Here is a 13,165-nt window from a genome sequence, read left to right as displayed (position 1 = left end):
ACACATGTAAAATTTCTCTGAAACCCTGGAGAAGCTCCTTACACTAAACCCAGTGCACAGACTAAGACAAGTATGCTCAAACTGCCTTCTGCAGTTCAGACAAAACCACTCCGCTAATAAGCAGAACAGAATAAGGTGTTACTGGTTTTGTTAGAATTGGTGGAAGAAAATATCCTCCCTCACAATTATTCAGTGAGATAAAAATGATCTCTTCATCTAGATGCTACTGCAAACAGACAGTATGCAGCTAAACCATGAGTCATTACTGTTAGAAAAACTGTCTTCTCCTCCTTCTCAAACTGGTATCCCCTACGCCCTCTTGATTCTTGTTAAAGCAGCAGTATAAAGGAGAAATTGGGTCAAATGCTTAGGCAGCATCAGTCTGCATTTCCTGGGATGCTAAATTGTGCCTTGGAGGGTGAGTGACCCACTTAGAGCAATACAGCTGGGTAGGTGGAAGGGAGGGAACCTCAGCCTCATGTTCAGCAAGATGTAAAGGATTTGAGATGCGCACCATGTATCCCTCAATGGACCCTTGTGATGGTAACAGGTAAGAGCTATCCTGTTCTGCTCCATCACAAGTGTGATGTCTTGTAAATAAGAGGAAGCAGAGGAAATGCATCAAATACTGGGCAGCAGAAGAGATGTAGGATATGACACCCTCAAGAGTATAGGTTTGGTATTCTGCAGATCTGCCAGGACTTCATGCTGCTGTTGATGCCCCATGGGTCCCAAGCTGAGAAGCAATCTTCAGAAGGTAGCAACAGTGTCAAGAACAAAAGAAAAGAACACACTCCTACGAAAGTTAAAGAAAGATCCTGACAATTTATACAGATCACAGGACAGAAACAGAAGCCAAACTGACATACTGACTTGGAAGCAAATGCTTTTGTCGAGTTTATTGCTGACACTCAGGCTCTGTCCCAGTGCCACTCTTTTGCTGTAAATGAGCACTACTCCCACTGAAGATACCGTGTATACAAGGTAGCAGCCACCCAAAGGGCTGCACTGCAGCACAGAGAGCAGGGGAGCCCATGCTAGCCAATTCACTAATCTGGCCAATTCCACTCTAGTTTACAGTTTTCTCTATGCTGCAAGTTTATGTGAGATGATGGTACTTGGTTTATATCCCTGTAAATCCATAACCCTGTAAACCCAGCAACGAACAGAGAAAGTTTTAAAAACACCTCCTTTGAGAATGAGAAATGCAAAATATTTCCAAAGGTTAGTGGAAACAATACCAACCCTGAAAGCAACTAAAACGTAAAAGAAGCAGCAGTAAGATTAAAAGGAACAGAAATGCTTTCAGAAATAATTTTTTAAAATGTCACAGCCTGTTCATTTTGCTTTCCTTATGTCAGTTTAAATACAGTGCAGTCACACTGCAAGCTTGTTTAAGATCTGGGAGACCATACCCAGGATTTAAGGACTATGCGGAGGAAGATTTCTCCTCCCCCCCACCCCAAAATCACCACGTAAATTGTTTTACCTCATGAAAGCTATCTTCTGGGCAAATTAACATGCTACAGCATTTAATCTATTTCATTCCAATTCAGATTTTGATTTGATACTAAGTTGGATTCTGAATAAATATACCACTTAAAATTGCTTTAGCAAACAAGGTGAATAAGGTATTAAACCCCAAAGAAAATACAACTATCCATTTTTTATTTCACATAAGCATAAATCAATGGATTGTACAGGAGCAATTCCAGATCTAGAGACAGAACAGAATGAAAACTTTGCTTTTATTACTTCAGTTAGAACAGGCTATAGTATAAAATACGTAGTATAGAATGTTTTATGTTTGCATTTTACAAATACACAGTTAGCAATAAATTAATGCAAGCCTGAGGCATTCACATTACTGTACGATGGCTATGATGTATCGCTGTACAACACTAGCTGCTAATTCACCCCACCTACTCTCATGTCTCCCATGTCTCACAAAAATGCACCTACACTACTGACTGATCTTCTGTGTAACTTTGTATCACAGTCAGATATTATAAGCTACACCAAAATGCTGTTAAAGCTTTTCTATTCCACTACAGTATATCAAGACAAAACTAATTTTGAAATAAAAAACTTTACCTTCAATCCCAAGAACGTTTTGCTTCTTGTTTTCTTCTGATACTTCAAACTTCTGTATTATGTCAAGACAATATTCTGGCGTCACATTATTCATCTGCACAAAAATGACAGTGTTGGTGTCTTTTTTCTATCATATCACCGGCATGTCAAAATCTACTTTAGGCTTCTGGGTCCAGCTGAAAAACCTTATGATCAAACATTGAGTTCAGTCAAATATGAATAGGACAGTCAGTAACACTACTGTAAAAGGACTTTAAGGTTTTGAATTTAGTTTTGTCAGTGCTGCACAAGCCTCATGGCTCTTACCTTTAAGGAGAAAAATAGGAGTGAGAGGTAGTGATCACTTAAAAGCTGTGTCATTTTAGTTTAAAGATGAAAATTAGCTGTTAAGTACACTTAATAATGGTTGTACTGGGCAATAGTGCTGAAATGAGAACTATGAAGTTATATTCTTTAATATAATCTACTTAAACATGCAAAAAGATTTGGCAGGGTTTGATTTCATTTTCATGCATTTTCCAGTTCTGTGATTTCATTATTTCCAAGAGAGTTCACTGTAATATACAGGCTATGAGATAAATAATTAGATTCTGAAATGAAAAACAGCAGTTCTTCTGAAACAAGTAAGAGTTTTGTCATCAGCCTCAACTAGCCCACAACTGAAGTCCTAACTGACTAGTGGGGCCAGAGTATCACCATACACTTACACTTCCTCTAAAATTAAAGGAAAGAAGTAGCTTCCTTCACTCATCTCATCTTTTCTCACTCCCCTGCCCCCTGTAAGTTGTAGAGAACCAAAATGAGAACTAAGATTGGGTGTATTTCATTTCCTCCACTAATAATATCACAGGATGGCAATGATGACACTAAAACCTTTGGCAGCTTATTTGAACCATTATTCTGTCTCCTGTTTGCACCCTGCATCCTTTGCCAAAGTCAGCTCAAACACCCTGACATGTGGAGCAGTCTGGAAGCAAAGGAACATGCAGTCCCCTCTCTTAGATAGTGTGTCATCTCTGTTAACATGACTGCTTCAGGCAAATGCAGAAGGGAGGTTAGTCATCCTGCAGATTACACAATATTTATTGTTTAAGTCCGAAAATGGTCCCTCTGTGAACTGTTCTCTTACTAATGGACTTCTCTTTCAGATGGCAAAACCAATTCCATTTATCCCACTGTGTCTGTAGCCTTTGATGAATTTGCACTTTCCATTATTTCCCGTTGTCATGGTTTAATTTCAGTCGGCAACTAAGCACCACGCAGCCGCTCGCTCACTCCCCCCCACCCGGTGGGATGGGGGAAGAGAATTGGAAGAGCACAAGTTAGAAAAACTCGTGGGTTGAGATAAAAACAGTTTAATAATTGAAATAAAATGATAATAATAATATGATAATAATAATAATACACAAAGCAAGTGATGCACAGTACAATTGCTCACCACCCGCCGACCAATGCCCAGCCAGTCCCCGAGCAGCGGCCCCCCCGGCCAGCTTTCCCCAGTTCATGTACTGAGCATGACATCACATGGTATGGAATGTCCCTTTGGCCAGTTTGGCTGTGCCCCCTCCCAGCTTCTTGTGCACCTCCAGCCTTCTCAGTCAGTAGAGCATGGGAAGCTGAAAAGTCCTTGGCTAGCGTAAGCACTACCTAGCAACAACTAAAACATCGGTGCGTTATCAACTTTGTTCTCATCCTAAATCCAAAACACCATACCAGCTACTAGAAAGGAAATTAACTCTATCCCTGCCGAAACCAGGACACCCGTAGCTCAGTATTCCCAGCATCAGCATTCAGCTGTATGGAAATCTAAAAGTAGGTTGACTCTCTTGATCTGGTCTTCTCTAAGGGCCTGATCCTGCCAAATGCCGAGTTCCTCCTAAGAAATGTGGGTGCCATGACTGACCGTATCTCGTAACACCTAAAAGGCTACAGCTTAAGTATGAAAAATTACCAGAGGAGGGGAAAATCTAGACATGTCAACATTAGAAGTATAGTAACAGAAGGCAAGCAAGTGAGCAGTTCAACTCATATGGTGACTCAAGCTGAAAAACTTGGAGATGTTTTCCAGCCTTTCTCCCCTTCACCTTTCCCTCTGTTTTTTCTCTTGCACAGGGAAAGCATGGCTCAGCCCATTTCCTTCTCCAAAAATTTTATTTATATGTCCTAGCTAAGCCAACAATCATGAGACACCTGCAGGAATTACACAGGATAATGGGAATGAGAACAATTCAGTAGAGAAAATAACTGATTATCCTAGCTCAAGTAGATGTTGCTGTTTGATTGCAAACACTGTTCATTGCAGGCCCTTCTTCAGCACAAGCTGGCTAGAATTAACTTTTTCATTATCCCACATGGCTCCTTGATGGCTGAGTGGCAGGGTACTTGTGTGCTCTAGGAATGAAAGGGTCTAATCTAGTCCAAAGCTGCATCTGCTAGGGAAAAGTCCACTGATTTGTGCTTTTTAACTGTAGCTTAAGAGAGCTGATGACTTCGGCTACTAATTTAAACTTGTTTTCATTAAGCTTTAAAGTATTCTACTAGAAATAATATCAAATAGCAATGATCATTGTTGATGGCTGAATATTTAGATACATGGATTACTGAAGATGGGCAATAGTGGAGCTTCCAGAATCTCTTAGATACGGGGTTACTTTCTATATTCCTAGTTAAAAGCTTTAATCTTGATGCAGACATGTTCTATAAAAGAGTATCAGCCTTTGAATGACTGATAAGACCTTGATTTTTAAGTAAATGAACTAGCAATTAATTTTCCTAAAATAAGATCCTACAAAACTACAAAAAAGCAACACTAGCCCTGATCTTCAGTGAAGAAGTAGGAAAAAGAAGGGAGAAATCACTTTTGATTTTACCAGTCTCCTTGGAAGCAGGTCAGACAAATCTATAGCCAAAAATCTAACATTATCTGAAGCTGCAGCACACTGCAGTGTCAGGTAACAGGAGAGTCCTCTTCTGTAAAGGCCCACAAGCTAAGAATGGGAATTGTTCTCATTTTCCATTCTCATGGGAAAGGAAATAAGAGAAAGAAATGTAAAGCAGAAAAGTTGGGGGGGGGGGGGAAAGGGAGAAGTTAGAAAAGTGCAATGCTAATGACAGGTGTTCCTAGACATGATGCCAACCCACCAGTGTGTCAACAGCGCTCTGATGGTTTAGGCTTTAGTTGTTCATAGTTAACCATTCTATAAGAACAATCAAAATATAAGTAATCAAAGCAAAGACATTCTTCCAATTTCAGTGCAAAATGTCAATGTAAAATGTCATGACATATCAAGTCACCACATAAATCAGTATACTGATTATCCTTTTGTGTAAGCATGAGAGAGGGAGGAAGGCATCAGCCTTGTTGCTGCAATAAGGGTTTTTTGCAGAAAGCAGCAAGGATTGACCAGGCATGATGATCCGGTATCGTCTTCCTTGTCTGATATCAACAAGCTCCACAGTCTCTCCTCTTTTCAAAGTCCATGTACCAACACTGATATTCTTACAATTTCCTATTCCTTTTGGGATTCTGGTTCCTGATATCCTTCAGTACACATTGTTTCAGATCATAGCCGACATTCAGATATACCGACATTCCCTGGCATATACTGTCTCATTATATTCCTTTAAAACTTCTTCCAAGAGAACAGGTATAGTTGTTTCAAAACATTTGTTTTCTAAAAGTGTACTTAATCCCCACTTCTTACCACTTTTTCCTCACATTTTCACTATTCACCGCATCACTAGTTATTCCTGTGATACTGTATCATTAGTGTAGACAAGTAATAAGAGTAAACTTACTCTCTCAAGCAGGCTTAACTCAAAATGCGCTAACCCACATTGAATAATTAAGTAAAAGCTTTGCATAATTATATGTGCATGTTCCGAGGGTGTAATTGTTATAAAATTACTTCTCCTCTTCAGTTCAATTAAAATGAGCGGGGGCATTAATTTTTGCCACCAGTTTCATTTGGGCTGCATATAGCAGCAGCCTTTTTAACTACAGAAGATACTAGCTTGGTACCAATACGATGGCGTGGTATTAACATTTCTATCTGGTTCCTGTCACTCGGGAGTATGACAGGGCGCATCATACAATATGCAGCACTTCCCTAGAGCATGCACGGAACACTGCTGGAGGGAAGATCTCAGAGGGCTTTCCTTTTTCTCAGGACAGATGAAAACTGTATTGCAAAGTAAGTGATCCATGGTAAGGCAGCAGGTGGCAAGCAGGCACACGGGAAACCTCACCCTCAGAAAACCAAAACTAAACATTTCAGGTTTGTAACACCAAAGCAGCCTTGTAACTGCATAAAACCATCAGCACAAGAGTCAAAAAGGTCTCTGCTATGACTGAAATAAAAACACTTGATGTGATATGGATACAGCAGAAAGGAGGAGGGAAGGACAGATGCTGCAGCAGCAATCAGACAACAGCCGCAGGCTGGCTGACCCCCAAACACAGGGCAGCATCACTATGGAGCTCCCAAGTCCAGGGCAGAATGAGGTCATGCACTCTACGATGTAGGTCCAGAATGGCTAGCAACTGCAAAGCTGCTCTTTAACAGGGAAGACGATGTTTGTAGAGCCTATTTCACTCAAGCCCCACTACTCAAAGACAAGTATGAGACAAGCTCTGTCAGTCAAAAGAGCCTGGAGGTCCTGCTGCGGAAGCAATCTGTCATGTAGCAGGAGATCAATTTCCGGGGAGGACCAGCTCAGGCAATGATACTGTTTTACTAAGAAAGGACACTCCCAAAGGGACAACACTCAGGCATGACTGGACATCCAAGGATATTCTTCCCTCACAGCCACTTGTGCTAAGAGGATTGCAGGACCAGAAGTCATTCCAGGAAACCAGACTACTTCCTGCTCTTCTGACATTTGAAGCCATATAATTGCAATTTCAATAGCAATGACCTGAGTTTAACTGCATCTAAGTGGAAATAATCTGTTTCACAAGCTCTGGGGTGAAGGCAACAGGGAGCTCCCCTAAGAAAAAAAAAAAGCTAGCTTAGCAAATTAACAAAAAACCTAAACCCCTTTTATTCTATCCTCAGGCTGCAGAATATTTAAAAGTCTTGCCAAAACAGTAGCAGATGGAGTTGGACAGACTGTCCACAGATTTCCAAGAAGCCAGACAACAGCAAAAACGGAATGCTGTTTGAAGGCACTTGAGACCTGCATTATGATTTGAACCATTATCAGCTTTTGAAGGCAATCTTGCCTTACCTGAGGACATTGTTATCATGTGTGTGTTCTGAAAACATTGAAGGGTAAATCTGCTCTAACACTGTTAATACTGGGAAGTGGGAAGACCAGAGGGAAGAGGTAAAGGAAGTGCAAGGTGCTTCTGAAGTATGCTGCTGATAGGTTCATGCTTTTAATCTTTTTTTTTGGGGGGGTGGAGGGGTGGAGAAATAATGTTGAGCAGAGCATTTATAGCCAACAGCCCTGTCTGCATTCAGCATTTTAAGTAGCGTGTAGACAGAGGAGAGGATGCAGTATGCCAGACTTGACAGTCAACTTGTTTTTCCTGCTGCATCAGTAGTTTCGTAATATCCTCGTGCACCCACAAAGACAGCTCTTCTGCCTCTTTCACATGTTTTTCTTCCTGCTCCAGGTCCCCGAGTGCCCTCTCATACCATTGCTCTTCAGCTGTTCCTGGGCACTTCAGCATCTCCATGAACATGTCCTCCCTGAAGCATTTCTTTGCTTTCTCATCAGTGTCAACCTTGCTGCTGCTGCTGCTGTCAAGGGTGCTCCACTGAAGGGCACCCAAGTAGAAGGCAGCGATTAAAAATGAAACAAAAGAAAAAACAGCGAGCTCAGAAGACTGAGGGCAATAGCAAAAAGGGAAAAACATAAAAACATTTTGTGCTTTAAAGTTGTAATTAGCAGAATTGCCAGGACCAGATTGCTTGCAGGAATCTGTGTGTCGAGGCTATCACAGCAAGATCAGCAACGTGATAGTGCTCCATGTTTCAAGGAGGAGGAAGAAAGAACCGGGGAGTCGTACATGCCAGGGAATTGCCACAATGGCCAACAGGGGGAAATTCAGCAACCAAATAGCACAGACTGTTGAGATTTTATGCTAGGGATAACTCAGAAAAAGCAGTCATCGCAGACAGGATCCCAGAATGGCACGGGAGATTATCCAATGATTGCAGGCAAAACATAGCATCTATACCCAGGAAGCTCAAGCAGGTTGGAATGTTAGTATTTATTTTTGTGAGGTTGTTTTGGAACAATACTCTGCAAGGACGCACGGGGTGAGCAAACAATCCAGGACCAATTGCCAAAAGCAAACAAGAGTCCTACATTCTTTCTGTGCTCCTCACTGTCCAATGTACAAATTCTCTCCATGGGTTCCACAGACAATTTTTGTAGTAATTCAGTCTCTTTCAAGGTGGGCATGAAAATATCCACTGGAGCAAGTTATTTAGGAACGGCAAGAGATTTTTTTGTTCAGCAAGTTCGTTCATAAGCACATCAGAGGAAAATCTCCAATCTCGGCCCAACTTTGCTTCTTAAGTTACTTACGCTTCTTTTCATTTTTATTTTTCTTTTTACAATTCCTTATCAGTGCATCTGTTCCTGCAGTTCCCTGAACCCCACCTCTCTCAATTGCTTCTCTTTGAGGAGCTTCAGATAGAAGTGCAACCTTTGGATGCGAAATTTTCTTTGCGTAAGTCGCACACATCTGTGAGGAATGCCTGGAAAACAGACTTTCCTGAAGAAAAACTGGGAAAGAAGGCAGAAGGGGAAAAAAGGATAGAATCTAGGACACCTCGCCCTTGGCCAGGTTGGTGCAATATCCCACTTTGTATTATATCACAAAAGCGTAATCTTCCCTTTAAAATTTAATAAAGATTTAGGCCACATTTAAGAGGTGGTTCTTTGTCAATATTTCAACTGCAGTCTTAATAAAAGCAACAGTCCTTATAATTACTGCTACTACTGATACTTGGGAATTCCTGGGATACATAACAGTATTGTAGGATTCAACTTCGCTTACAGGAAAGGATATGCAAACACAAAGACTCATCTTAACGTGTTACTACATCAAGCCATGCACAGGCAAACCACTTGTAGATAATCAGAAATAGTTTGCTCTTCTTATTTTGTCATGTGTTTCTAGCTTTAAAACATATCATGTATCATCCTACTTTAGAGTACATCTGCCAAGACCTTTACTCATGAAAGGCATCTCCTGGAAATATAAACGTCCCCTCACAACACCAATAAACAATCCAGACAAGCTATGCAAGAGAAAGCAACCATGCTAAGACACACGATAATCAGCTGTAACTAAGTATGAATGTTACTTGAATGCCATTATAAACTAACAAACATTAACCATATTGCCCTACACTTGCCTTTCTTCCGCGAGAGAGTCTGAACAAGTTCAAACTCTTTCTAGAAGCATTTAAAAAAACAATAAAGCATTTAGATTTCTTTTTTGTTACAACATCTGTTCTTTCCCCCCTGCCCCAAGCTAAAATTTTCCATAAAATTCTTTCCCTATACTTGAATGTATTTATATGTACATATATATGGATGCATAGTATTCCCAAACCTTTTGTTCCACCTTTAGAAACTGAGCAAGTTCTTCAACAGTGAGGTGATCCTTCTTGTCACTGTAGCTTAAAAGCAATAAGTAGAGATCTCGCCGTAAGGACATCATCTTGTAAAACACTGAAAATTCTTCAAAATTTAGGGTTCCTTGGTTCTCATCTGTGTCTGCTTCCTAAGAGATAAAGACACTCAGGTAAGCATACTAAACACAGGTGAATTCAGGGAACAAAGCAGAACGGGATTTATGTCCATGAACAGAAATTTAATAAATTCTAGTCTGCAAGACTCCGTTCAGACTCAAATCCTAGTAGGCTAAAATAACTGCAAAATTATATACCATCTATTGGATTTTTTGGTGAAAACAGTTACTACACTAAAGCCACAGGTTCCCTATGAAAGTCTCAATTCCATCTTTAGTTTTGAATTTGTTTCCCATTTAAAGAGGCTCACCCTGGACTTTATTCTGATCTCTGTTACTCTCCTGTATGCCCTGCAGTTATCCTGGATTAAAACATAGCAAGGAACATAAGAGTTTCACCCTGTGGCTTCCTCTAACAGCAGAGTCTGACATTTTAAAACATTCAGGACAATACCAGTGTCTTAAATTTACGTTAATTCAAACTGCAACACTCTCAGCCCCCTGTCAGCACTCTGTAGGGGGGACAAGTCTGCAGCAGCAATAAGGCTCCACACCAAAATATATGCCCAATGGCCCCAGTCTTGATGGCAGTTTTTGTTTATCCTCAGAGATAGGAAGAGAAGAAAACAGTACTTAACACATGTTAATACAAGCTTTTTACTGTGAACATCTGCCTAAGAGGATTGCTTTGGATTTTCAAAACAAATAATATATTCTGGAGAACTGCTGTCAAACATTATGTAGGTCTCCATGAAAAACGAACTTCAGGGAAGCTACAACTGTTGCTAAGTTTGAGGCTGTAAGCAGATAATGGAGACAAAGTGAAATAAATGTTTAGAAATGTGCTATTAGTTCCCATGAATAATGTCCTTCATTCATAGCTGTATATGTTTTTTCTCTGTAGTTAAACCCCCTTGCCATTCCCAAGTCACATTCTGTTAAAAATGGTGCTTCCTTCTGTTCAGGTCAGAACACCTTCTGTGTGTAAAAGAGTCCTTTTAACACTGACTTGACTTTGAACCTGTTGGCTTGCCTCTACACTGGTATACCAAATACAAGTTCTTCTACAGATGGAGGGTATCCTCATCCTGCTATCACTTCTTCCTTCTCAAGAAAGCTCTTCCAGTTGGTGCCCAACCTCACTCCTATAGAAGACGAGCTTGTCTAACATCAGATGCAATGAACACATCTCTGGCCTGCTTTGCTTTCCAAGGATCCAGTTTTACTTTCCCTTCACATAAATCACTCCACTTTAAAGCACTTCTTCGAACAGGAACCAATCTTTACACCAGTGACTCCTAGTACGTACACACAACTAAAGTAGCAGCCCCATACTCTATTCCCAGATGCAGGACCTGGACTGCTTCATAAGCCTGGCCACCCCCGTGGAGCCACAGGTGCTCCCCCAGGCTGGGGGCTGTTTGTGCCATGTCCGAAACAGTAACGCCAAGTCACACAAACAGTACCACCTGAGCAGATCAAGTGCAAGAACAGTGCACAGTAGCTAGACGTAGGGGCAAGGATTTGTCCCAGAGTTACTCTGCCATTCCCTTTATCCTGCGCTAAGTCCTGGAAGTCCATAGGACTGCTAGCATAAAGCATTGCTAGTGGGGTAAGGCCTTTAGGATTGAGCCCTGAATGACTAACAGTAAACAAACCTTCAACACTCCTTCTATATTTGACCTTAATAACTTTAATCATGCCTGTGAGGTCTAGGATATTATCTCAGGTATAGGCTGGCAGCAACTGCAGCAAAATAAAAATAAGTAAACCAGTTCATTTTTAACCAAAAGTTGCCTCTGATTATACAAAGGCTGATGGTTGCTAGAGCGCCCTACTTCATTATTAGACACTTTAAAAGTGCCAAGTGAACTACATTTTCTTCCTCTCAGTACACGGCTTTACAATTCTCTGCCTCTCCTGCAGCAGTCAACAATATCAGCAAAACCCGAGGGTCTCAGGGAGCTGCATTTCATTACACCTTGTTAGTGCTACTGTCATTGAGCTATAAACTCGGATCACAGCAAGTAAGCTGAGAAGAAAATAATTCCCAGCTACCTGGTGTCAAATGGGATTTTAAATCATTTTATATCTACTACATATCTTAAATGACATTTCTAATCTGTGGGAACAAGTACAACCCAAATTCACCTCCGCAACACAACCCCACCAGTTTCCACACTTCTCAGGTCTTTGGGGAGTAATTTATACTCCATAGATATACCCCTAATGCAGATTTTATGCCAAACAAAGCACTTTTGACCATAGAAGATTCTTCAACTTCCCCATGTTTTATAGCAAACCAGCTTTTGGCTGGTACTGTTTTTGAAGAGTTAAGAAAATTTTATTTTGCTCTCCATTATGTCCTTAGCTTCTCTTTCCTTTCCTACAGTAAACACTAGAGCTGGTGGAAAATGGTAACTGTTTTCAGACAACAGAAGTAAAAAATTGATTCTGGTTAAGTAAGAGGAAGTAGTTAAAAAAAAACCCTAATTACTTTCATAACGGTAGTTTCTATTAAACAATTTTCCATAAAGGAAACGAAAAAAGATTTCAATAGAAACAGAGTAACTTCATTGTTCATCAATGCCAGCATAGAAGAATTCAGTTCACAGAGGTGAAAACAGTAATACATCTGAAAAAATAATATTAATAAATTGTCTTCTATGTGGTTCATGTCATTAAAACAATGTTCTGGTGCATCTTTGTCTACAAAAAGGGAGGACTTAGAAAAGGTCTGTGAGGTGTTGGAAAGGACAGAGTTTAAGTCCCAATTTGCAGATCCTATTCCAGATCTGTCCAGGAATAGATCATAACTGGCACTATCTTACCACAACAATGCTGTGTGTTAGAGGCCACCAACCTGAAACATCTGCCGGACCTTCCTGCGGGGCAGGTTAACATTTAGTTTATGCATCAGCTGGTGGATCTCTTCAATATTCAGCAGGCCATCTCCATTCTTGTCAGCCTCCTCAAAGGTCTGTTTAACCCAGCTGCAAACATGTCAAGGAGAAGTACAAGAGGGTGATTTCCTCACAGAGGAGGGAGGCAGAGTGGTTGGGCAGGTAAGGGACAAGACTCGTACTCAGGAGAACAAGACCCTGCCCCAGCTCTTCTGGGCAGGGGGATAATTCTCCTTAGCAGAGGACCTTAACATCTTCCAGGAAGAAGAACTGAGCATTATTCAATCCAGCCTTCACAAACATGTCTTTTTCAAGTCAGTGTCTCTGGGCAAAAGACTTCCCACAGCCTGTATTAGAGCTATTGGGGTACACCATGAAATAAAGTCATTGCTGGCAAAGATCTGGTGCTATCTACATGGTTCTCCCCACACTGATGCCAAACCAAAGCATTTTT

The 13,165-nt window shown here is 40.8% G+C and overlaps 1 protein-coding gene across 2 annotated transcripts in view; it reads right to left on the bottom strand.

The window, feature by feature from the left end:
• PLCH1 (phospholipase C eta 1) overlaps positions 1-13,165 on the bottom strand; it is an 80,315-nt gene that overhangs the window by 31,500 nt on the left and 35,650 nt on the right. For both annotated transcript variants that reach the window (XM_076341492.1, XM_076341491.1), the window contains exons 4-6: positions 12,672-12,801; positions 9,671-9,841; positions 2,095-2,188 (exon numbers count right to left, since the gene is read on the bottom strand). In XM_076341492.1, coding sequence (XP_076197607.1) covers positions 2,095-2,188; positions 9,671-9,841; positions 12,672-12,801 — 395 coding nt within the window. The remainder of the gene's footprint in view (positions 1-2,094; positions 2,189-9,670; positions 9,842-12,671; positions 12,802-13,165) is intronic.

This window comes from Aptenodytes patagonicus, chromosome 6 (assembly GCF_965638725.1).
Source record: "Aptenodytes patagonicus chromosome 6, bAptPat1.pri.cur, whole genome shotgun sequence".
NCBI lineage: Eukaryota > Metazoa > Chordata > Aves > Sphenisciformes > Spheniscidae > Aptenodytes > Aptenodytes patagonicus.
The sequence above is the reverse complement of the archived record's forward strand: the minus strand, read 5'-3'. Positions and strand labels throughout refer to the sequence as shown.